This window comes from Crinia signifera, chromosome 5, assembly GCF_055691185.1.
Source record: "Crinia signifera chromosome 5, ASM5569118v1, whole genome shotgun sequence".
Lineage (NCBI taxonomy): Eukaryota > Metazoa > Chordata > Amphibia > Anura > Myobatrachidae > Crinia > Crinia signifera.
This window is the reverse complement of record NC_139221.1, coordinates 191,469,603-191,492,982: the sequence shown is the minus strand read 5'-3', so window position 1 is coordinate 191,492,982 and position 23,380 is coordinate 191,469,603. Positions and strand designations below refer to the sequence as shown.

The 23,380-nt window shown below is 43.9% G+C and overlaps 1 protein-coding gene across 2 annotated transcripts in view; it reads right to left on the bottom strand.

Moving 5' to 3' along the window:
* RECK (reversion inducing cysteine rich protein with kazal motifs) overlaps window positions 1-23,380 on the bottom strand; it is a 531,495-nt gene that overhangs the window by 423,320 nt on the left and 84,795 nt on the right. For both annotated transcript variants that reach the window (XM_083188355.1, XM_083188354.1), the window contains exon 2: window positions 1,823-1,881. In XM_083188355.1, coding sequence (XP_083044481.1) covers window positions 1,823-1,881 — 59 coding nt within the window. The remainder of the gene's footprint in view (window positions 1-1,822; window positions 1,882-23,380) is intronic.

Genomic DNA, 23,380 nt, shown 5'->3' with positions numbered 1-23,380 from the left:
CTCTATCTCTCTCTATCTCTCTATCTATAACTATCACACTGCAGCAGCACAAAATATAGCACTCTCTGTCACTAGGCCTCTCTATCTCTCTCTATCTCTCTATCTCTCTCTATATCTCTCTATCTCTCTCTATCTCTCTATGTCTCTATCTATAACTATATCACACTGCAGCAGCACAAAATATAGCACTCTCTGACACTATCTCTCTCTATCTCTCTCTATCTAACGCTATTACACTGCAGCAGCACAAGTTCACAACACAGGAAGTCACAAGTAACAGGATCCAGGAAGCATCCAGCACACTACAAGCAGTGATGAAGCAGTGATGAATCAGGCAAGGTATTTGCAAGGATCAGGTAAGTATTTGGCAAGGTTCTGGTCAGTATATCGCGGCAGCTAGGCACGGTGACCGCACTGCACGCAATTCCAGACCGGAATGGCGTCTGCAGTGCAGTCACCGTTAGTTTAAATCCCCCTCCTTGGCTGTGATTGGTCCGTCGGTCCGACGAACCAATCACGGCCTTTGGGGGCGGGCGGGGTGAGGTGGGGTGACACCAGTGTCACCCTTACACCCCGCGGTGATTGGTGCTGTACTTTACAGCACCAATCACCTCCGATCGCGTGTCACCGGCGAACGTTATTCGCCGGTGACACAGAAAACGCTGTAATTGGCTGTTCACACTGAACAGCCAATCACAGCGATCGCCGACGGGGGGGCGGCATCGCAGCCCCCCCTGGGCATGCACGGACATGTCTGCTGTCAGGGACAGCAGACATGTTGAAACTGTCACCGCGTCTATAGACGCGGTGACAGTTACAAGCCATGACGTACATTTACGCCATGTGTCGGGAAGTACTTCCCGACCATGACGTAAATGTACGTCAATTGTCGGGAAGGGGTTAAAATGAGGACTATGGCTTTTTATTTAAAAAATGCCCTGGTTTAAAAAGAAGCAAATGTTTCTTGAGATTATATAGGGAAAATATTCACTTAAACACCTAATGGTTATTCTGGAGTTGATATCCTGGTCCACTGGGCGTCCCCAGTCTGGCAGGAAATTATTATAATGGTGATATAGTATAAGTATGTGGGAAGGTGCATGGCAGCAGAGAGGGGGGAGCGGGTACTAATTACCTGGGCCCAGGCTTGCTGGAGGGGTCCGCAGGGGCCCTTGTCCGACCTCTCTCTCCCCCCTCCATCCTTCCCAGGTAGCAACAGTAGCACACACTTTTACAGCATGTGCTGGGCTGACAGCAGGCTCAGCATGAGTGTCTCACTGACATTGTGAGCCTGCTGTCAGCACAGCACATGCTGTAGGTGTGTGCTGCTGAGATTCCAGTTTTTAGAGTTTTCTTTCACTCTCCCCTAAACATTTTTGGGGCATGGTCACACCTCCCACACTTAGGCCATGCCCCAAAAATTTTACCGGGGCTCGGCATTCCTCTCGGCTGCCCTGGGAAGGTGAGCTCACCTGGTTTCTTAATGTCTTTGTTGTCTTTGTATTATGCCTTGGTGTGAGGTTTGATTTGAGGTCCGGGATGGTAAAATATACATTTTACAAGCGGACTGGCTGTTGCCTGCTGGGGCGGGCGACTGACGTCACAAGACAGTGGATAACGTCACATGACGCCAGCACCAACCCACTTTTTGGCAATCTTTGAAATTTAGACTGACTTTTCTTACCGAAAAATCATTCAATGTGAGTATATGCAGCCTAGAAAACAGGTCTGAATCAGGCCCTAAATGTCTTCTCTAATTCAATTAAACTAATGTCCTAATAAGTTCATTATACTATAACTTTGAAATCAAATAAATGCTTACCTGATCACAAACATCACGACACATTAAGTTATCCTTCGCCTGATAGCAGCATGAGGCATCTATAGAAAATAAAAAAAACTCAATATGTATGTCTGCATAATTAAAACATTAATATATCAATTATCTATTTAAAAAACACAGTATTCATAAAAACAGAAAATGCCCTTACAAAAATGAAAACAGTTATTTATCTTGGCCAGGATGGCACTCCCCAGGGGCACCATCTGAGGAGTGGGGGAAGGCTCTTTGCTAATGAGCCATCCATGGACAAGAGGTACAATCATATACCGTAGTCGTTTTTTCCAGGGTCTTGACTAGTGCCCACACCACTGCATATTAGTAGTGTGCCTTGCTTCTCTGCCGGGTGCACTGCTAAATATAAATATACATTACTGCTGGCAGTGCCTGCCAGGTGCTTTGCCTCCCCTTTCTCCTGCAGTGAGTCCAGTCTCTCGCCCACAATGCCCTGCCAAGAAGCTATCCCTTTTGTCAGACAGGTACTCTTAATGTGTGGACATAATCAGTAAGGGGCAATACTACTGTGTGGGCATAAGGGGTATTCAAATTATGAGAATATGTGTTGAACTAGATGGACGCAAGTCTTTATTCAGCCTCACCTACTATGTAACTATGTAACTATGGGGGTTATTCTGGTTGGTGCGGCCAAACGTGCGTACGTTCCATATTAATGTACGCTCTCCGTACGCGGCCGTTGAGGTTAAGTCCACCCACAAATCTGCCGCATACGTACGGCCAGAAACAACGTCGAAGGGGAGTGGTGTACAATTGAGCGTACGCCCCCATTTACAGACGTCTCTCGTCCGTCTTCCCACCGACTTCTTGCGGCTATCTGAGCGTACGCCACCGTGCACGGATGGGTCTCTATTGTTTTCAATGGAAAACTCAGCGTATGTCACCGCTCATGAGAGTGAGCGTACGTCCGTGCACGCTGGCATACCCTTGACATATATGGACCTGCAAATCTAGCCTTTCAACTATGATTAAGGCAATTAAATGAATTATTCTAATTGTTATTCAATTATTGTTTTATATTACCTCAATTGTCTACCTTAATGAACACCCTAATAAAAATACATTTTAACCCTCCTTACATGTATATTTATTATGTTCTAATGTTGCATTTTAATCACTATCTATGTGTCCCCACATTGCTGTTACTTTTAGATCAACTTATGTTGATGTTACAGTGAAAACGATGACACATGTCGACTTGTGTAGATTGAGTGTGCTACTGTGTAAAGTCTATGAAAGCACGTAGTGAATGTGTATAACTGTTTAGCAAATACCTACCTTAGCATATATAAGCAGGTCTTACAAAGATTCTTACCTTAAATTAAACAAACCTTTAAATGTCGAGAAGTATAGAAAGATAAGCTTCCAAGGTGTTTGAGTGCTGTGTGTGGCTTGCAGGTAGTGAAATCATGGTTTGGACTTAATAGACTGCAGCATTGCTTATTACATTCAGGTGTATGTGTTTGAGTAGTAATCAGTGTAAATTAGCAAACCCAGGCGCACGCTGTCATGCGGTATCTGTAGGGGTGGTCTGAGGTGGCGGTTGGCGGCCGCCTGTTTTGTGTCCGAAATGAACGGTGCTTTAGCCGATCGAGCGGTAGTAGCACCGTTCATTTTTGGTGCACACCCCCGTGTACGCCCATGTTTACGCCCATTTTCCCACATTATTTCGGCCGCTCCCCTCAACACGCCCCTATGCCGCCCCCAATGCCCGTACTCTCGCGTACAGGTTTTTTCGCACGGAGAGACCCGTCCGTAAGCGTTGTGGAGTGTTCGCGCCTGCGCATTGGAGATGGTACGCATGCGCAGATCATTAAAAACCCCGGAACGTACGCGTACGGCCCGCCCGCACCAACCAGAATAAGGCCCTATTTGTTAGGGGCACAACTGCAATGTGTGGCACCAATACTGTGAGAATAATGTGTAGAGGGAACTACTATTGTGGTCATGTGTATGGGGCACTACTACTGTGGGCAGAATGTGTAAGGATAACTACTGAGTGACATACCAAAACAAGTGGCTTGGTCAATTTATATCAATTGAAAATAAACATTTACAATGAACGAAAATGTATGAACACTTCCACTTTTGGACCAGGGTTGTAGTATTGGGCACACTGTTGGACTGAGTATAGTATCAGTATGGCGTAGAATAGGAGACCAGCAACATGGAATATACTGTACCCACCTGGGAATCCACCCTGCGAGACAATGGCTAAGTATAGAAACATGGCCTAGTTGAGATAAGATATGCTAGTGATATTGTAGATCTAGCTGAAATTATGTTTTGTTGTGTACATGTTAGATAATGTGTTTTAGTTAAGGTAATGTTTGGTTACATATTGCTATAATCAGTACACATGTAAGGTTACCCTATAATAGGAACATATCTGTAGCATGATTTGTGTGTGATACCTGGTGGTGCATAGTGAGATCTTTGTTTGGTATAGCGTTTGATTTGTTAATATCCATGTGCTTATAACAATGGCACATTGGGACTTCCACAAGTAGTTCCACAGTAGTTGGGAGGCCTAGAGAGTGAATTATCTGGATATGTTTAGCATGTGATTATTTCAATGGTGTGGTATGAGAATGTGAGATATAACCTGCATTCTGTTATAGCATATAGTGTACAAAGATGGTCTACATGTAATGAGGCCTCTCCAAGATGGACGCTGCACATGGCATCCTAACTACCCATGGGCAGCAAACAAAAGATCTCTCTCTCTATATATTACATTGTAAAATTATAATATGTGGACACTTATTAATTATAATATGTTTAAATGAGTAAGATAGTACATTTGCTTTATGAATATGAGATTAATATCGATAGGATATGAGTTAAAGGAAGATGGGGGGAACCCCTCACCTTTGTGGAAAAATAAGATAGAACACCACTGATTATTAGTGGAAGGAATATACAGTAGATTCTCCTTTACAGTCATCATGTAAAGAGCACATTCAACATAATGTGGCACTACTACTGTAGGCATAATGCAGGGTTGTCTACCCTCCCTGAATGGCCGGGAGGCTCCCAAAAATTGGGTCTCCCTCCCCCCTCCGGAAAGGTGGGCAACCAACCGGGGAACTGGTGCCCCCCCCCCCCCCCTCTTCTTCCTGCGATTCGCTGCTTTTTGGGGTCAGTGGCAGGGATAAATATGCAAATTGCATTATTTAGCCCCACCCCCTCCTGAAGACCTGCAAATTGCGTCAAGCACACCCCCCGAAGTGCTTTAAAATTGGAAATTGGGCAATCCTGCATAAGGAGCATTACTACTGTGAGCATAATGTGAAAGGAGCACTACTACTGTGGGCAGAGCTGGCCCTAACTAAATTGATGCCCTAGGCAAGATTTGGCTGGTGTTCCTTAACGCCTCTGCTCAGGGCTGGACTGGGACCAGAAATTGGCCCTGGCATTTTGAGCACACAGGCCCGCCCGCAGTAGGTGGGACCCTTGTGCGGCGAAGCCTCGTGGTGAAAAGGGGGCATGGTCTCATGGAAAGGAGGTGTGGCATTATTATTACACATTATGGAACACACCATAATGCCCATTACACATTATGGAACACACCGTAATGCTCATTACACATTATGGAACACACCGTAATGCCCATTACAGAATATTACACAATCCATTATGCCCATTATACATTATGGAACACACCATAATGCCCATTACACATTATGGAACACACCGTAATGCTCATTACACATTATGGAACACACCGTAATGCCCATTACAGAATATTACACAATCCATTATGCCCATTATACATTATGGAACACACCGTAACGTCCATTACACATTATGGAACACACCATAATAATGCCCATTACAGAATATGTTATGCCCATTACATATTATGACATAGACACACAATAATGCCCATTACATGTAAGTCTTCACCATTCGTTATACCCACTACACATGGTGGCATGCCCATTAAACATTATGCCTTTGAGGAGAGGGAGGGAGGCTCCCTGGATTCAAAAAGTGCAGTAAGAGACTTAGGGGGAAGCTTCTATAACACACATCAGTGTTCTGGGAGCAGAGACCCAGACAGAAGCCCCTGCAGTCTGACTCAGGACACTCACCACCGGCACCTTGCAGCAGGCAGCACGGGAGGATGGATCCACCACATTTGATGACTGCGACTGGCTCTGCGATGCGGCCCCACCGGTCACCTTCTCCCGCCCGCGGCATATTAAAGCTGGTTCACATCGCGGTTATGTGGCCAGCAACACAGATCCCCCTCACCTCACATGCGCTGCTCAGAGGAGGGGGCTGGATTAGATGAGCGGCAGTCCCGTCATGACGCTGCTGCGTCATGACGTCAATATGTAAATTACGTGGCCGACCAGCGTTATACACAGGAGGCGGCGCCGGTGCTGTAAGCACTGAAAAAACATGCACAAAATCATCCCACACGGCCATCGACCCTTCTGGCATTTACCAGAAGGGCCGGATGGCCAGTCCGGCCTTGCCTCTGCTAGTTCTGCCTCTGATCCAGCACCCCTCTCCCAGCACAGCACCCATCACCCAGCAGCACAAAATGCATCAACCAGCAAAACCCATTACTCCTCATTCATAACCAGGGCTGCCGAGAGGGGGGGAGAAGGTACAGTTTACCCGGGCCCGGGCCTGTCAGGGGGGCCCGGGTCCTGCCACACACACACAGGTTTCTTTTAATTTGGTGGTGGGTGCATGGGGTCTGAGTGCACCGGAGTCAGCTGTTTAGCAGCATCAGCAGGAGTGCGGACGAGGGTGGGCGTGCGGGCGACAGCATGACAGAGGTCCTTCTGAGCGGAGTTCCATTCTCTGCCTCCAGGGCCTGCTGAGAGTCTGCCATGTGAGTTTACCGTGGCTCAGTGACAGGAGGATACTTCGGGTAGGTAGTCCCTGGGTGCTGGGGGGAGCTGGGACAGAAAGAGGCTACCTCACCTCCCGTTGGAGTACCACCCACTCCACAGCATCCGGCTCATCACACTCCCCCCATTCCCATCCCAGCTGCCACCAGCAGCAGGGGCCAGTGCCATGTCTCCAGCCCAGCAGTGCCAGACCTGGTTCCCCACCCATGTCCAGGTCACTGTGTTACAAGGTGGAAGGTGGGTGGCTGGGTGCCCTGTGTCTGCTGCCTCCCTGCATGCCGCTGGGGCTGAGATCCAACTATGGAAGTCAGCATGTAACCCCTGGCAGAGCATGTACTGTAACTTCATGACAACAAGCATGTTAACCCCTGGCAGAGCATGTATCCCCTGGCAGAGCATGTAACTCCATGGCAACAAGCATGATAATCCCTGGCAGAGCATGTATCCCCTGGCAGAGCATGTAACTCCATGGCAACAAGCATGTTAATCTCTGGCAGAGCATGTATCACCTGGCAGAGCAGGTTAACTCCTGGCAGAGAATGTTAACCCCTGGCATTAAGCATAAAACCCATTTCAATGAGCATTTAGGTCAGCAGAAATTATGTGGCATAATATGTGCAGTATTATATGTAATAGGCATTACAGTGTATGGCATAATGTGTACTGGGCACTACAGTGTGTGGTATAATGTGTAATGGGCATTATAACATGTGGTATTATATGTAATGGGTGTGTGACGTGTAATAGTCATTACAGTGTAAATGTTTGTCCCAGTGACCACCATGGAAGAAGTGGTGTAACAGCAGGTCCGTAGACCCCATGATGGCTTGGGGAAGCCAGCGCTGGCAGAGTGTGCGGAAGCTCCATCTATGGGGGCCCAGGAAAGTTGTTGTACCGGGGTCCAGGATTTCTCTTGGCTGCCCTGTTCATAACAATACTCATCCACAGAGCCATAAGTTACACAGTTTTCTGCATGAGCTGCTACTCCATCCACATCTGAATATGGCCCATAGGCCCAGGAGTTAATGTTGGCAATTTCACATCAACGCATGTGTAAACTAACCCCTTGGTGATCCATACAGACAATCACAAGTGAATAAATATATAGCACACTTTCCAGGCATAACAATCAATGAGATTGAGGGCCTGAATAGTGGTGACCCTTGTATGCATTTATCATAGGGAATGTGTGTGTACCTGGCAGGTGTATTCAATATACAGTATGTGTTTTATGCTTATATGGTGGTTACATGTTTGTGATCTGAATTCACGGAGTGGTCTGTTGTGCGTGCAGGAGATTGTCCCTGCAGGAGGTCAGTTGCACACATATATTTGATGCTGATTGCTGGGTGTGTTCTCTTTCCGTTTGGAGGGTTAAACACTCACCCTAAAAATCAGAATTCAATTTACATTAGTGCTGACAGTCTACAAAGAAAGTGTGGCAATATACATGCTAAGACAATTAAGTCTAGCTGGAGAACGTTTATATTGTAACCATTCTGAGATACACTGTTGCCAAAAAGTTCCATTCTGCAACAGAATCAATTTATATTCCAAACCATAACCCAGCTATTTAAAAGGAGGCTGCTCTTTGTACTGTCTATCTATAGACCATGTGTTTAAAAATATTGACATGTGAATGTTGTCGTGGATAACCGCAGAGAAATCCGGCAAAAAAATATTGTGGATACAACTATAAATCATATATATATATATATATATATATATATATATATATATATATATATATATATATATATATGCTATGTATAAGAAAGGTCGCTATTAACACTAGATCCCCTACTAGAGGGACCCACCCAATCTAATGTCAAAAATAGTCAATAGTGTTAACACAGCGCCCAAATACAAATGGTAAAATAATTAATGTCTTTCCTCTTTCTTATTTAAAAATAACCAACAAAGATAGTGGGCGAGATTTATTGTGTTGACCGTTTTTCCGAAAATGCGATTTTTGCTCAAATCGCCCTGTATCGCCGTTTTTTAAAATCGCATTTTTTTCCAAAAATCGCATTTTTAACGAGGTGTGTATTCCGGCATGAAAAGTGCGAGAAAGTGCGATGTAGGGCGATTTTCGGGATGAAAAGTGCGATTTTTGTAGTCATGAAAAGGTGCGATTTTGTTAAAATGTGCGATTTTGTTTTAAAAAAAAAAAAAATGGCGTGAGGTCCCCCCTCCTGTACATAACCAGCCCCAGGCTCATTGAGCCGGACCTGGTTCCAAAAATACGGGTGACAAAAAGCGTAGGGGTCCCCCGTATTTCTGAAACCAGCCCCGGACTCTTGGACCGGTCCTGGTTCCAAAAATACGGGGGACAAAAAATCTGGGGGTCCCCCGTATTTTGAAACTAGCACCGGGCTCCAACAGCCCCCAGTGTCATGCCACAGCTGGGGGACACTTTTTACACAAGGTCCCCCGGCCGCACCATGAGCACCGTGGCTGGTCAGCCTTGGACAGGGTACCTGGAGGAGTGGGGAACCCCCCAATAAAGGGGTCCCCCCCCCCCCCAGGCTTCACCCGTCCAGGGCTGAAGCCCGGGGCTGTCACGGCGTCCCTGGCCATTGGACGCCGGCCTGATATGGTTAAATTCTCATTCCTAACATTGCTTAATACAGGAGAACTGCAAGTGCCAGCAGACCTCCCCCGCAGGCTGGGACTTGGAGAACCACAAGTCCCAGCATGCGGGGCATTAATGGGCCCGCTGGGACTAGTAGTTCACCTGTAAAAAGAATGTTAAAAGAAAACACACACACAGAAAAGTAAAACTTTATTACACACACATCCACACACACCTCACTTTTACACCGCTATACATACCGATCCAGGATCCAGCGCTGGTCTCTCTGCAGCAGAGCCGGACAGCCCGCACTGACAGCGGGCTGAACCGGCTTTCTCCTTTATTGGGGGGGTCCCCACTCCTCCAGGTACCCCGTCCAAGGCTGACCAGCCACGGTGCTCATGGTGCGGCCGGGGGACCTTGTGTAAAAAGTGTCCCCCGGCTGTGGCATGACACTGGGGGCTGTTGGAGCCCGGTGCTGGTTTCAAAATACGGGGGACCCCCAGATTTTTTGTCCCCCGTATTTTTGGAACCAGGTCCGGCTCAATGAGCCCCGGGGCTGGTTATGTACAGGAGGGGGACCTCACGCCATTTTTTTTTTTTACTTTTACACATATTTTAACAAAGAACCACAGATCACAATGATCTGTGCATGGTTCTGACAAAATCACCATGTTTCTGACCAAATCGCCAGTCAGGATCAGGTCTATTTTTTTTTGGAACTTTAGACCATTTTTTTGGGCGATTTCCAAATTCACATCTCATTAAAAATGCGAATTGTATCTTTTTCAATGGGGAAAACATCTGGATGCGAATTCCGGAGTTAAAAAAAATCGCACTTTTAGAAAGTTCAATTTCGCGGCAAAAAGCGCAATTTATTCCGCAAATCGCCACCCATTGAGTAGTAGATTTGGAAAAAAAATTAAAAAACTGCCGTTTTTGCGATATAAATCGCCAAAAACCCAACATCGATCTCTAATAAATGTCACCCATAGTCTTAAATATAAAACATTTATTAAAAAACCTTCTCTTGGAATTTAATCTTGTATCAGAAGAATTTTCTTGAGATTATAACAATTACCCGACACATTTTATCTCTTTATGAGACTTCATCAGGGGTGTGACACTTTTTATATGAATCTACAAAAGTAGAACATGATTGTAAGTATACATCATATACTACATTATACCACTTTATTATTTTACCATTTGTATTTGGGCGCTGTGTTAACACTATTGTTTTTGACATATATATATATATATATATATATATATATATATATATATATATATATATATATATATTAGATGTATTAGCGGCACTCACAAGACTTGTTTGCAGGAAAAATAGCAGACTTTAATCTGACATCAGGGAGCAAAGTACAACTGGTTACAGACAGAATATAAATACACAGACACGCCCCAGGACACACCTCCACCAATCAAAACCCTGCAGGCATCACAGAGCACCACCTGTGGCCGAACGCAGCTGTACACGTCCATCGGCACGTTGCCAGAAGCAAGACGCCCCAAGGCGCTGGCAGCGCTGTCAATAAATTAAAAATCCAATCCAATAGGAGAGTACAAGTGCATAGATAAAATATAAATGTCCGCCCACTGCAACATATTTCACAACAATACAATTGATGCCCATCATCTAAGGCTCATAAATAAAAATCACAATATATACAGAAAAGAAACACACAGACTGGTATACTTACAAAAAAATTGGCAAATACCAATATGTAATACAAGAAACATGCATTATCAAGTCCATCTACTCTCTTTATGAAGTAATAATCTGCTCCCATCTCCTCCGCATTTCAATGGAGGTAGATGATTGATAAGTTTAATATGTAAGCCCTGCTTGGGCACAATGTCGGGCTACTGGCTGATCACTAGTACCAGTAGCAATAGCCGCCCAAATGGCCCTTCTATGATTAGCCATTCGTTTGCGCAGCGTAGTGTCAATTTTCTCCACATAGAGATACCCACAGGGACAAAATATTACATAAACCACAAATTTGGTGGCACAAGTGATTACATGATTAATATAAAACTTCCTACCGATGTAGGGGTGCACCACATGGTAACACCCATAACACCCGTAACATCCATTAGGGTTGGAAAGGAAGTGGGGTGTTTTAGTATACATGGTAAATTCTGACACATCTATTTTGACTAAATGATCCCTAAGATTCAGGCTACGTGAATAAGCAGGCATCAGTCTCGAATCAGTAAGCGTAGGAATATCCTTATCGGTACTATTAATTGACCAAAACTTTTTCATGCGTTTACTGATGCCGCATCTCCGTGTACTGAACTTATTAATCCAGGGCACCACACATTTGTCATACTTCGTATTACATTTTCTATTGCCAACCAGGCATTCAGATTACTAATGGATATTACTTTAGCTTTAGCCGCCTCCAAATCTTTCATCAAATACCATATATACGGCAATAGCAGCAATCATCTCCTCCCACGACTCCCCACACTCGAGAAATATGCTTTTAAGCTTAGACGCAAATAAGGCATTTGACACAATACTATGGCCACATCTATATTATGTTCTGGAAAAAAGGGGATTTGACTCAGAATTCATAAACTTCATCCACACTATATACCAAAACCCACAGGCTTCACTATTAATAAATGGTTGTAAAGGACCTCGCTTTAAACTAGGAAAAGGAACCCGACAAGGATGCCCTTTATCACCCCTCCTATTTAATATCGCACTGGACCCCATTTTACGCACACTACACAATTGGCCAGAATTTAAAGGAGTAAAAATAAGATCGCAGGAGCTAAAACTATCGGCATTCGCCGATGACATACTCCTCTACGTAAGCCACCCGGAGACTACACTACCCCTCTTATTAGATAAAATAACATCCTTTGAACCCATAACTGGACTGAGCATTAACATAGACAAATCGAAAGCTATGCTCCTATATGGACCCAATACCCCCCCCCTATGGGCAAGCCACCTTACACTAAAATGGCAAACATCACATATCCCATATTTAGGGGTTTTACTACCACGTAATCCTGCAAACCTATACACTTTAAATATCACCAAAGCTATTAACACCCTAAACAATGACATTAACAAATGGGAACATCTCCCGCTTTCATACCTAGGAAAAGCAAATCTACTGAAAATGGTAGCAATCCCTAGATTACTCTACCCCATACAAATGCTCCCTATACTGCTAACGAAAAAAGATACCCAAAACATCACAAAGCTCTTCCGAAAATGTATCTGGAAGAATGGACGGGCACGTATAGCTATGAGAAAACTTACTCAACCAATATTCAATGGAGGCATAAATTTTCCTGACATTACCACTTATAATCATGCAGCCTTATTCAGACATTTAAGGGATTGGCTACACGGTAGTTCAATATACACAAACACAACGCTAGACCAAGGATCCCTAGGCAATATCAATCTAATCAGCTTTCTACACCAACACGACCAAGAAATACCCGAAAATATAAAACATAACCCACTCCTATGGACCACTAGGAAAATATGGCACATACTACGACATGCAGCAGGCTTGAACCAATACCACTCCCTCCACCTACCCCTCCTAAATAACCCGGCATTCTTGGACGGCATGGCTGCTCACCCCTTCAACGCTTGGAAACTGGCAGGTATCACCTCAGTAGGATCGCTAACAATGAGAGAGGAAAAGCGCCTTCTTCGCTTCTCTGAATTATCAACTCAATATACTACGGTCAGTCCGTACCCACTGGCATTTGTACAAGCTAGATTTTATACTTCGCATGTTATTAACCATTTCGCAGACGCTGACTGGTCTAATACCCTAGATACTATGCTATCTTACCCAGTTCCAACCTCCAAAGCCATATCAATACATTACACCTACCTAAGACAAATCATTGACCACTCTATAATAAAAGGAGGTATGTCCACCTGGCTAACACACCTTCCCTCGCTAGACATAGCACGACTGCAAAAAGGTCTTCTCTACTCTCGGCAGACCCTCAAAGCCAGCATGTATACACAACTCTTTCTTAACATCTACCATAATTCGTACCTATCCCCCATTAGAAGATATCACATAGGAACCTCTAATACCCATACGTGCCCAAAATGCCACACGGAAAATGCAGATAACTTCCATTGTCTGTGGGCCTGCCCAATAATACGACACTTTTGGCTTTTGATAAAACGTTATGCAGAAGATAAACTAGCTATACGTATCCCCATGAACCCAGAATGGGCAATCCTAGGCATATTAGATCCAGATATACGCATAACGAAAGAGAACAAGAAATTGTTATTAGCTTTGAGCGCTGCAGGAAGGAAAACAATCCTTCAAAATTGGATTGATCATACACCCCCACAACTTCCCGTATTTTTAGCAAAATTCCACTTCTTATTCAGAATGGACTGGGTAGAAGCTATTGTAGATAAAAACAAACAAGTAGAGAGGTTTTTCCTTTATGGGAATCTTACATACCCACCCTACCGCTTAACACAAGAAAAATGATACATGCCAGCCTGAAATCAACTACATGGTACCTTACAAGAATAGCCGCCCAAGATCCCCCTGTTCCTCTTGAATGATAATTGGCTAAAGTGCATTACAAAAATGACACCTGGATAAACTGTTAAAAGCTATGACGGTTGGACACATAAATATAAAACTATGTAAAATGCTAAAATGACTCAATGAATGTCAAACAATGCATAATGTTCAACAGATATTGTTTATTGTATGTATACAATGTTTCAATAAAAAAGTTTTGAAAAAAAAAAATACCATATATACTCAAGTATAAGCCTACTTTTTCAGAACATTTTTTATGCTGAAAAAGCCCCCTCTCTGCTTATACTCGAGTGAGGGTCTCACTTGAGTCAATAAGTTTTCCCAGTTTTTTGTTGTGAAATTAGGTGCCTCGGCTTATATTCGGGTCGACTAATACTCGAGTATATACGGTAGCCTCTTACTACAAAACGTAGAATCATCTTATCCAAAGCTGCTACCGTCTCCACAGGGCCACTAGTTATTCGACGTACGCTCAGCATTTTAAGTAGAGAGAGAAAAAAAGGAATATATGTCCTTTTAAATCTCTTGGTGGATGCTGCACTATGGGGCGAGTTCATGTCCCTAAAGGGATAGATGCTGACCTGGTTTCACGCTGTAACTCAGATTCACTCTGTGAGAGAGATTGGATGACCCCCCTGGCAGACCTATAATATCTGCCAGGGGGTCCCTTTTTCAGCCAATCTCTGTGAACCTAGACAGCCTCTTGAATCCTTGTGTCCAGGGTACACCATCTTCTTGAAAGATACCAATGACCTGCTCCTTAAATTGCAGGATATTGGAGCCATCCACCAAGACCTGTGTTTGGTCAGTGCTGATCTTGTCAGCCTCTACACTTGCATTCCCCAGGATGCGGGGATGGATGCGGTGGAGAGGCTGATTACGGACAATCCGAGATTTAAAGGGACATCTATTCCTTTTTTCTCTCTCTACTTAAATTGGTTCTCGCCAGGAATTATTTTTTGTTTAATGATCAATAAAACTGTTCCTGCGCTTACTGATATGAGACTGATGCCTGCTTATTCATGTAGCCTGAATCTTCGCAATCATTTAGTAAAAATAGATGCGTCAGAATTTACCATTAATACTAAAATACACCCCACTTTCTTTCCAAATCTATTGGATGTTACCAGTGTATTGGCTGCACGATGTGTAGTTCCTTCTTGACAGGTAACCATGTGGTGCACCCCTACACCGGTAGGAAGTTTTATATTAATCATGTAATCACTTGTACCACCAAATTTGTGGTTCATGTAATATTTTGTCCCTGTGGACATCTCTATGTGGGGAAAATTTACACTACGGTGCGTGAACAAATGGCTAATCATAGAAGGGCCATTCGCGCGGCTATCGCTACTGGCACTAGTGATCAGCCAGTAGCCCAACATTGTGCCCAAGCAGGGCCCAATGTAGCCAGCTTATGTACTAAACGTATCGACCATCTACCTCCATTGAAACACGGAGGCAATAGCAGATTATTACTTTGTATGGAGAGTAGATGGATAATGAAACTGCCAAACTGTGGGGGTTATTTTGGTTCACTCTATCTGACAAATTCCTTCTTAGATGGACAAAACCATGTGCACTGCAGGCGGGCAGATGTAAAATGTGCAGAGAGAATTAGATTTGGGTGAGATATTTTTTTTCTGCGCAGGGAAAATACGGACTACTTTATTTTTACACTGCAATATAGATCTCAGTTTGAAGTAAAACCCCACCCAAATCTAACTCTCTCTGCACAAGTAACATCTGCCCCACCTGCAGTGCACATGGTTTTGTCCAACTAAGAAGGAATTTGTCAGGAAGAGTGAACCAAAATAACCCCCTGTGCGCCTAGGCTCCCCTGGGGTGCCTCGGGACACTTGCAGGGGTGCCTCGGGTTGGTCGTCCAGGACCAATTCAAATTATTTATGATCCATTATTTCTGGACAAAACCAGTGCTGGTGGCTGCCAATCATAAAATGTGTACAATCAGAACCAAATCCTGCCCTTTACCACATAACTGAACCTAAGAAGCACATATAAACACAATCTACTTAATTTGATATATATTTTTGGGGGGCCTAGGGGTGCCGTGGAAAAATTCTGATACTCTAGGGTGCCATGATTACAAAAAGATTGGGAACCCCTGCCCTAAAGGACTAAATGAGAAACTGGGCTTGCATTGTTTTCTGTGAAATATTTGCCTTGATAATGCATGTTTCTTGAATTACATATTGGTATTTGCCTATTGTGTTCTAAGTATACCAGTCTGTGGCTTTATTTTCTATATATATTGTGATATTTATTTATGAGCCTTAGATGATGGGCATCAATTGTATTATTGTTATATATGTTGCAGTGTGCGGACATTTATATTTTATCTATGCACTTGTTCTCCTCTATTGGATTGTATTTTTAATTTATTGAAGGTGCTGCCGACGCCTTGGGGCGTCTTGCTTGTGGCAACGGGCTGATGGACTTGTTCAGCTGCGCGTGGCCACAGGTGGTGCCTCCTGACGCCTGCAGTGCTTTGATTGGTGGAGGTGTGTCCTGGACTTTATTTCAGCTTAAAGTCTGATTTTTTTCCTGCAAACGAGTCTTGTAAGTGCCGCTATTACTTCTATAATTATATGGGGATTCTTTAACCCGTGGATGGCACCCAAGCATTTCTTGTCTTAATTACGGCAACATTTGGAATAAGTGCCGGGGTCTACCTACTTATATATATAACAATATTTTGAAGAAGCAGGCACTCACCATAGGCAATTTTCAAGGGTTGAACCAAGATTTATTCAGTCATAGCTGTGGTCGACGTTTCGATCCTCTACAGCAGGCTTTCCCAACCACGGTCCTCAAGGCACACCAACAGCGCAGGTTTTGTAGATATCCAGGCTTGAGCACAGGTGACTTAATTAGTATCTGAGGGATTCTGATTAAACCATCTGTGCTGAAGCCTGGATATCACTAAAACCTGCACTGTTGGTGTGCCTTGAGGACCGTGGTTGGGAAAGCCTGCTCTACAGGGACCTTTGTCAAGACAACAATATCCAAAGGACTGGAGGCACAAGGCAGTGTGGATAAAGTGTCACTGCCTTGTGCCTCCAGTCCTTTGGATATTGTTGTCTTGACAAAGGTCCCTGTAGAGGATCGAAACGTCGACCACAGCTATGACTGAATAAATCTTGCTTCAACCCTTGAAAATTGCCTATGGTGAGTGCCTGCTTCATTAAAATATTGTTATATTTGGGACTCAGTTGCCTCTAAAAGTGGAGCACCGCCGAGTTGAACAAAGAGTCTATTGAGTGCGGTATCCCACACCTACTACATATATATATATATATATATATGTGTCCAGAAGACCGGCACGATCCACAGCAATTATGCAGGTGATGGAGGCTGGGTGCCTGCACAGATGGATAGTATACTTGCAGGGGTTGGAGCGGCACTCTCAGCAATAAGAAGAAGCAGGTACACGTTGTTATAAGAGCGACGTTTCAACGTCCTTTATTTGGAGAAGAAAATGTCCAAATAAAGGACGTTGAAACGTCGCTCTTATAACAACGTGTACTTGCTTCTTCTTATTGCTGAGAGTGCCGCTCCAACCCCTGCAAGTATATATATATATATATATATATATATATATATATATAATGATAGACAAACCGCGGCACTCAGGACTTATAGTGATGAAAAACGACACGTAGCCTCTGCAGGTACTGTTGACGTTTCATCCGGGATGGCTTTTATCAAAACAGCTTACATGGTTATACAATGCGTGCTTACCTCTATTAGTAGTGCAGGATCAGTGATGAGAGCAGGGACAGCGGTCATGTGCCGGCGCCGTGGGCGCTCTGGTCATGACGTTATTGTCAGAAGGACGCGTTGCCGTGCCGTATTTATTGAAAAAAAAAACTTTATAGATACTGTACCTGCACAACAAGACACTCTGCCATGGCAACGCGTCCTTCTGACAATGACGTCATGACCAGAGCGCCCACGGCGCCGGCACGTGACCGCTGTCCCTGTACTCGTCACTGATCCTGCACTACTAATAGAGGTAAGCATGCATTGTATAACCATGTAAGCTGTTTTGATAAAAGCCATCCCGGCTGAACCGTCAACAGTACCTGCAGAGGTTACGTGTCGTTTTTCATCACTATAAGTCCTGAGTGCCGCGGTTTGTCTATCATTGTTCATTGGGCAGCTCACACTGCACCGCCACCGAGGGCACTGGGCCTGAGACACTATTGGAGTAGAGTGCCAGCCATACCGACATATTGAATGTGGAGTGAGGATACCGCCAACACCAGGAGTGAGCGCGTGTTTCCCAGCCCCAAGGCAAGGCACCTTCCATCGAGATTTTAATCTCAGTTAGTATACAGCAGCATCAGCACGTTGCACGGATGCACAAGAGCACTTTATCATCATAAAGCACTTTAGATCCGTCACATTTTGCACAAGCCACTTTCCAGGAACTGCACCAGCACTTTATCCATTACTCTGTATCAGCAGCAGAGCAATAGCTGCATCCAGTGGATATTGACTTTTTTTGCACAGACGCTTGTTTGCACAAATGCACTGCACTTTTCCATCATTCAGTGGTAGTGATTGAGATTTTGTGAACTGTCTGCCGTTCAGCCATGGCAGAAACTGTTCACCAACGAGTAACCCTGACCCCAGGCACTGTCTACAGTTATTCTGAGTCAGAAGCCGAGGGGATTCTTTTTGCCGACGCTGTTAATTTGTTGGAGGGTAAGGATATTTCTAAGGACATTGTACAAAACCTGTTCAAATTGAAAAAACATGAGTTAGATTTTTTCTACCACGGTCTTACTCTTTCCAATTATTATCGGGACAGAAAAATTCCCCGTGGGTTTCTCATAAAAAATACACCCACTATTGGAAGGTATAATGCAGAATTTTGCATAAAGTGGACATCCATTTTGAACAAGTGTTCGTTTGACTTGTTACTCCTCGTCATCGAGGAATCCAAAAAAGAGTTTGAGAGTTCCAAAACTAAATACAAGTCCTATGAGGAAATCCATCTACCAAAATTAGTGGCCGATACCACCAGCGACTGGTCCACCAAACTGAAGAATGACATCGACAAGTACACAGAAGAACTGATAAAGTTTAAAAAGTCTAAACGTCTCAAAGTCGACCAAGATTATGAATTTCAAAGGGTGTACAGTTGGCTTACAGGTGCTCACCCCAGTGATGAGGCCCGCCCACCCTACAGACGCAAGACATTCAGAAACACGGCCACCACTGGTAGTGATAGTGATTTGGGAGATCGAAGCGACACCTCTGGTTCACGCCCTTTAGGGGTTCGTACCCAGGCTCAAAAAGCTGGTACAAACCCAGATTCACAAGACGGGGGAGGCAAAACCTCAGACAGAGGAAGACAAGTGAAAAAACCACCAAGAGCACGGAGGACATAGTTTTTAACCTGTCCTCAAGACTTCTATCTTTTGATGAAACCAGAGTCCTTCAAAAGGGCCTGGCATTCATCCCTACTGTGACAGCAGATCCATTACAAAACAAAATTGAATTATTCCAATTAAATAGAAAAATTCGACAAAGCGAACATTTCAAGAATTCGCCATCGATGGTGCAAACATCCACCATCCCGCCGCACTTGTCCAAGTTCAAGCCACGATCTCTTTTTGACCCACCCAGCATTAACGCTTCATTAAGAACATTCTCACGTCTCACTGAAGAAGATTCACAATCACCAGCCCATAAAACTCTCACCCAGCGGAACATGACCCAGGCTGAACACACAGCATTGAAACAACTGGCCTCGTATGAGGACATTATTATCCGACAATCCGACAAGGGTGGCTCCATTGTCGTGCAATATTTATCTGATTATCGGATGGAGATACAGCGTCAGCTTTCAGACACTGCCACTTATACCAAATTACAGAGCGATCCTACCCAGGTGTATAAGAAACAAGTAGACAAAATCCTCGCCGCAGGAGTTCAGGAAGGATTCAGCTCGGAAGCCTGCAAAGAGTATCTAACTGTGGAGTTTCCCATCAAACCCATATTATATACCATCCCGAAGGTGCACAAGCACGCGACTAGGCCCCCAGGTAGGCCGATAATCTCGGCAAGGGGATCCATTTTCCAGCCGATATCGGTCTACCTGGATGGTTTTTACAGCCAGTCATTCAGTCTATGTTCACCTTCTTGAAAGATACAACGTCTCTATTACAAGCCCTCGCAGATATGGGCCGACTCCTCTCCAATTGTTTACTGATCACAATCGAGGTGTGTAATCTTTACACCTGTATTCCACATCAGGCTGGCCTACAGGCGGTACGCCGGCATCTTACCAACAGTGACCAGTATGTGGGTCCCGACTTAGATTTTATATGGAGTTGTTGGAGCTGGTACTCAGCAAAAATTTTTTATTTTGCGATGGGGCTCATTACCTACAAACGAGGGGCGTGGTGATGGGGTCGAATGTGGCCCCATCGCTGGCGAACGCCTTTATATTTGAGGTGGAAAAGGATTTGTTTTTTGGTAGTTCTTCAGTGGAGCAGAAGATTTTAAAATATTTTCGTTACATTGATGATAGCTTGTTATTGTGGCTTGGCACTGAGACAGAAATTAAATCTTTGATTGATGCACAGACAGACAGTCCTGTAAAGTTTACTTATACTATCAGTCCTGACACAATTAGCTTTTTGGATGTCCAGGTCTCCAAAGATCCATCAGGTATCAAAACCAGCCTCTACAGAAAGCCTACAGACCGTAATAATTACGTTCTGGTAAGTAGCGCACATCCTACATATAATAAAATGTCCTTACCATACAGCCAATACCTCCGGGTATTAAGGATAGTCAGCGAGAGAGAGGAAGCACTCCATGAGCTATCTGTTATGACAGAAAAGTTCGTAGAGAGGGGGTATAAACGCTCTGATTTATTGAAACAACAACAAAAGGCCTTACTTAAAACTAGAGCTGAGCTATTAGACTCCACAAAACCATTGGATAAAAAATACAAGTTCATTTGGGTAAATTTATTTACCAATGAATCTTGTAAAAGAATACAGAGAGTAAAGAAGCTTTGGCCAATAGTTAAATCTGACACAGAGTGGAATTTGAGTGATAAATCCCTGATGCCCACATACAGAAGGGGAAAAAATCTGAGGGATTATTTAGTTAAGACCAATATAACCAATATGGGCAAAATACAAAAGAGCAACTTTCTGGGTAAAACTAGAAAAGGATGTAACTTACCGGTGCCCTAACTGCACATCGTGCAGTTACATGCAAACAGGGTCTTCAATAGCCCACCCCTACACGGGCCAACGCTACCCCGTTAAACACTTCCTAACATGCACAACAAAATATGTTGTATACATAATTTTTTGTCCATGCTCTCTAGCCTATATAGGCAAAACTGATAGGCAATTCAAGGAGCGAATGGCGCAACATCGCTCGGCCATACGAGCGGCCATCACTAAGGGCACAAGCGATCAACCCCTGGCCCGACATTACCCACAAGCACGTCACCCTTTGGCATCGGTCAAATACATGATTCTGGACCATGTTCCACCCTTGGTGAGAGGTGGAGACAGGGGGAGGAAACTTCTCCAGCTTGAGACCAGGTGGATCCACAAGCTGGGGACACTTGCTCCCAGGGGTCTCAAAGAGCAGTTGGGACTACACTGGTTTCTGTGAACTAATAGGTACTTATTTGAACGCAGCATGCATAGTAGCCTTACAGAACATCTAAAAGTATAGGTGGGGATAACCTAGGAGAGCTTCCCCACCGGCACGGTCATCTAAAAATGTTACCCAAAATGTTAGCGTCATATATGTAACGGATTTTTGACATTATTGCTTAAAAGTCATCCACTGGCTTTCTGGGTATATAGCAGCTATATAATTTAAAACTATGAGGGAAGACTCAAGCTTACATATGTCTCCGAGTTTATTACTAGTAGCAGTATCCTGGTCAAAAGGCAATATCTTTAATATTTCTTGTTTGCATATATTTTGCATCCATTTATGTTATATCACGCTCTTATTATCATTGTCTAAGTGTATATTTTAATTCTGTATATTTTATTTCTGTACCCCGCTGTCAAAGTTTGAGCACTGTCATGTTTTTGTGATGATTTGATTGCAGCACCATTGATGTGAGTTAGAGACAGCGGTACACTGCTAGAAGTTTTAAACACGCTCATTCACCTTTTTTTCCTTTTTCAATAAAACTTTATAGATACCTGCACAACAAGACGCGCTGCCACGGCAACACGTCCTTCTGACAATGACATCATGACCAGAGCGCCCACGGCGCCGGCACGTGACCGCTGTCCCTGCATTTATCACTGATCCTGCACTACTAACAGAGGTAAGCACGCATTGTATAACCATGTAAGCTGTTTTGATAAAAGCCATCCCGGCTGAAACGTCAACAGTACCTGCAGAGGCTACGTGTCGTTTTTCATCACTATAAGTCCTGAGTGCCGCGGTTTGTCTATCATTGTTCATTGGGCAGCTCACACTGCACCGCCACCGAGGGCACTGGGCCTGAGACACTATTGGAGTAGAGTGCCAGCCATACCGACATATTATATATATATATATATATATATATATATATTATTGAAACACTGGCCTATAATTGCAACTGATGAGACCTTTGCAGGTATCAATCCAAGCCCTCCTATGTGTGCATACAGGCGAGGACGTAATTTGAAGGATCTCTTAATGAGACCGTTGATACAACCTAATACTTCAGCCGATTGTTGGTTGCCTCCCCCGAAAAACGGATGTTTTCGATGCAGTGACTGCATAACATGCAGATCACTAAATACAGGGCCAACATTCGCCCATCCACACAGTGGAAGAAAAATCCAGATCCGGCATTGATTATACTGTCGTATGGACCACGTAATATATATTCTCATCTGCCCTTGCGGCCTATATTACGTTGGTCTAACAAAGCGAAGTTTTCGTGAAAGGATGGCGAACCATCGGACATCTATTAGGTCAGCATTACAAACGAAGAGCACAGATAAACCAGTTGCAAAACACTGTTTGGCCTTGGGCCATAGCGTTGCCAGCCTCCGCTGTATGTTGATAGACCATATACCCAAACCTGCTAGAGGCGGTGACCGCTACACCATGCTTAAGAAGAGGGAGTCTAAATGGATCCATGACCTGGACACATTGTCCCCTCGTGGACTTAATGAACACAATCCACTATCAATCTTTTTACGCTGATCTTGTCTACAAACCCTTCTCCTGTTTCTTCAGTTTTTTGATTAATTTTTACATTGTTTCCTTTTGGATTTTTTTATTTTTGAAGTGGTATTGGGTGTCTTCAGGTCGTTCTTTCCTTCCTTTTTTGATTAAGTTATGTTTATATATATGTCTGACTAGTATCTGTGTTACTAACAGAGCCTTATACTGAATTGGTACAGATTTTACTAACCAGGTACTATGTACCACTAATTGAAATTTGATCAGGTATTGATATATGGTTCTTATC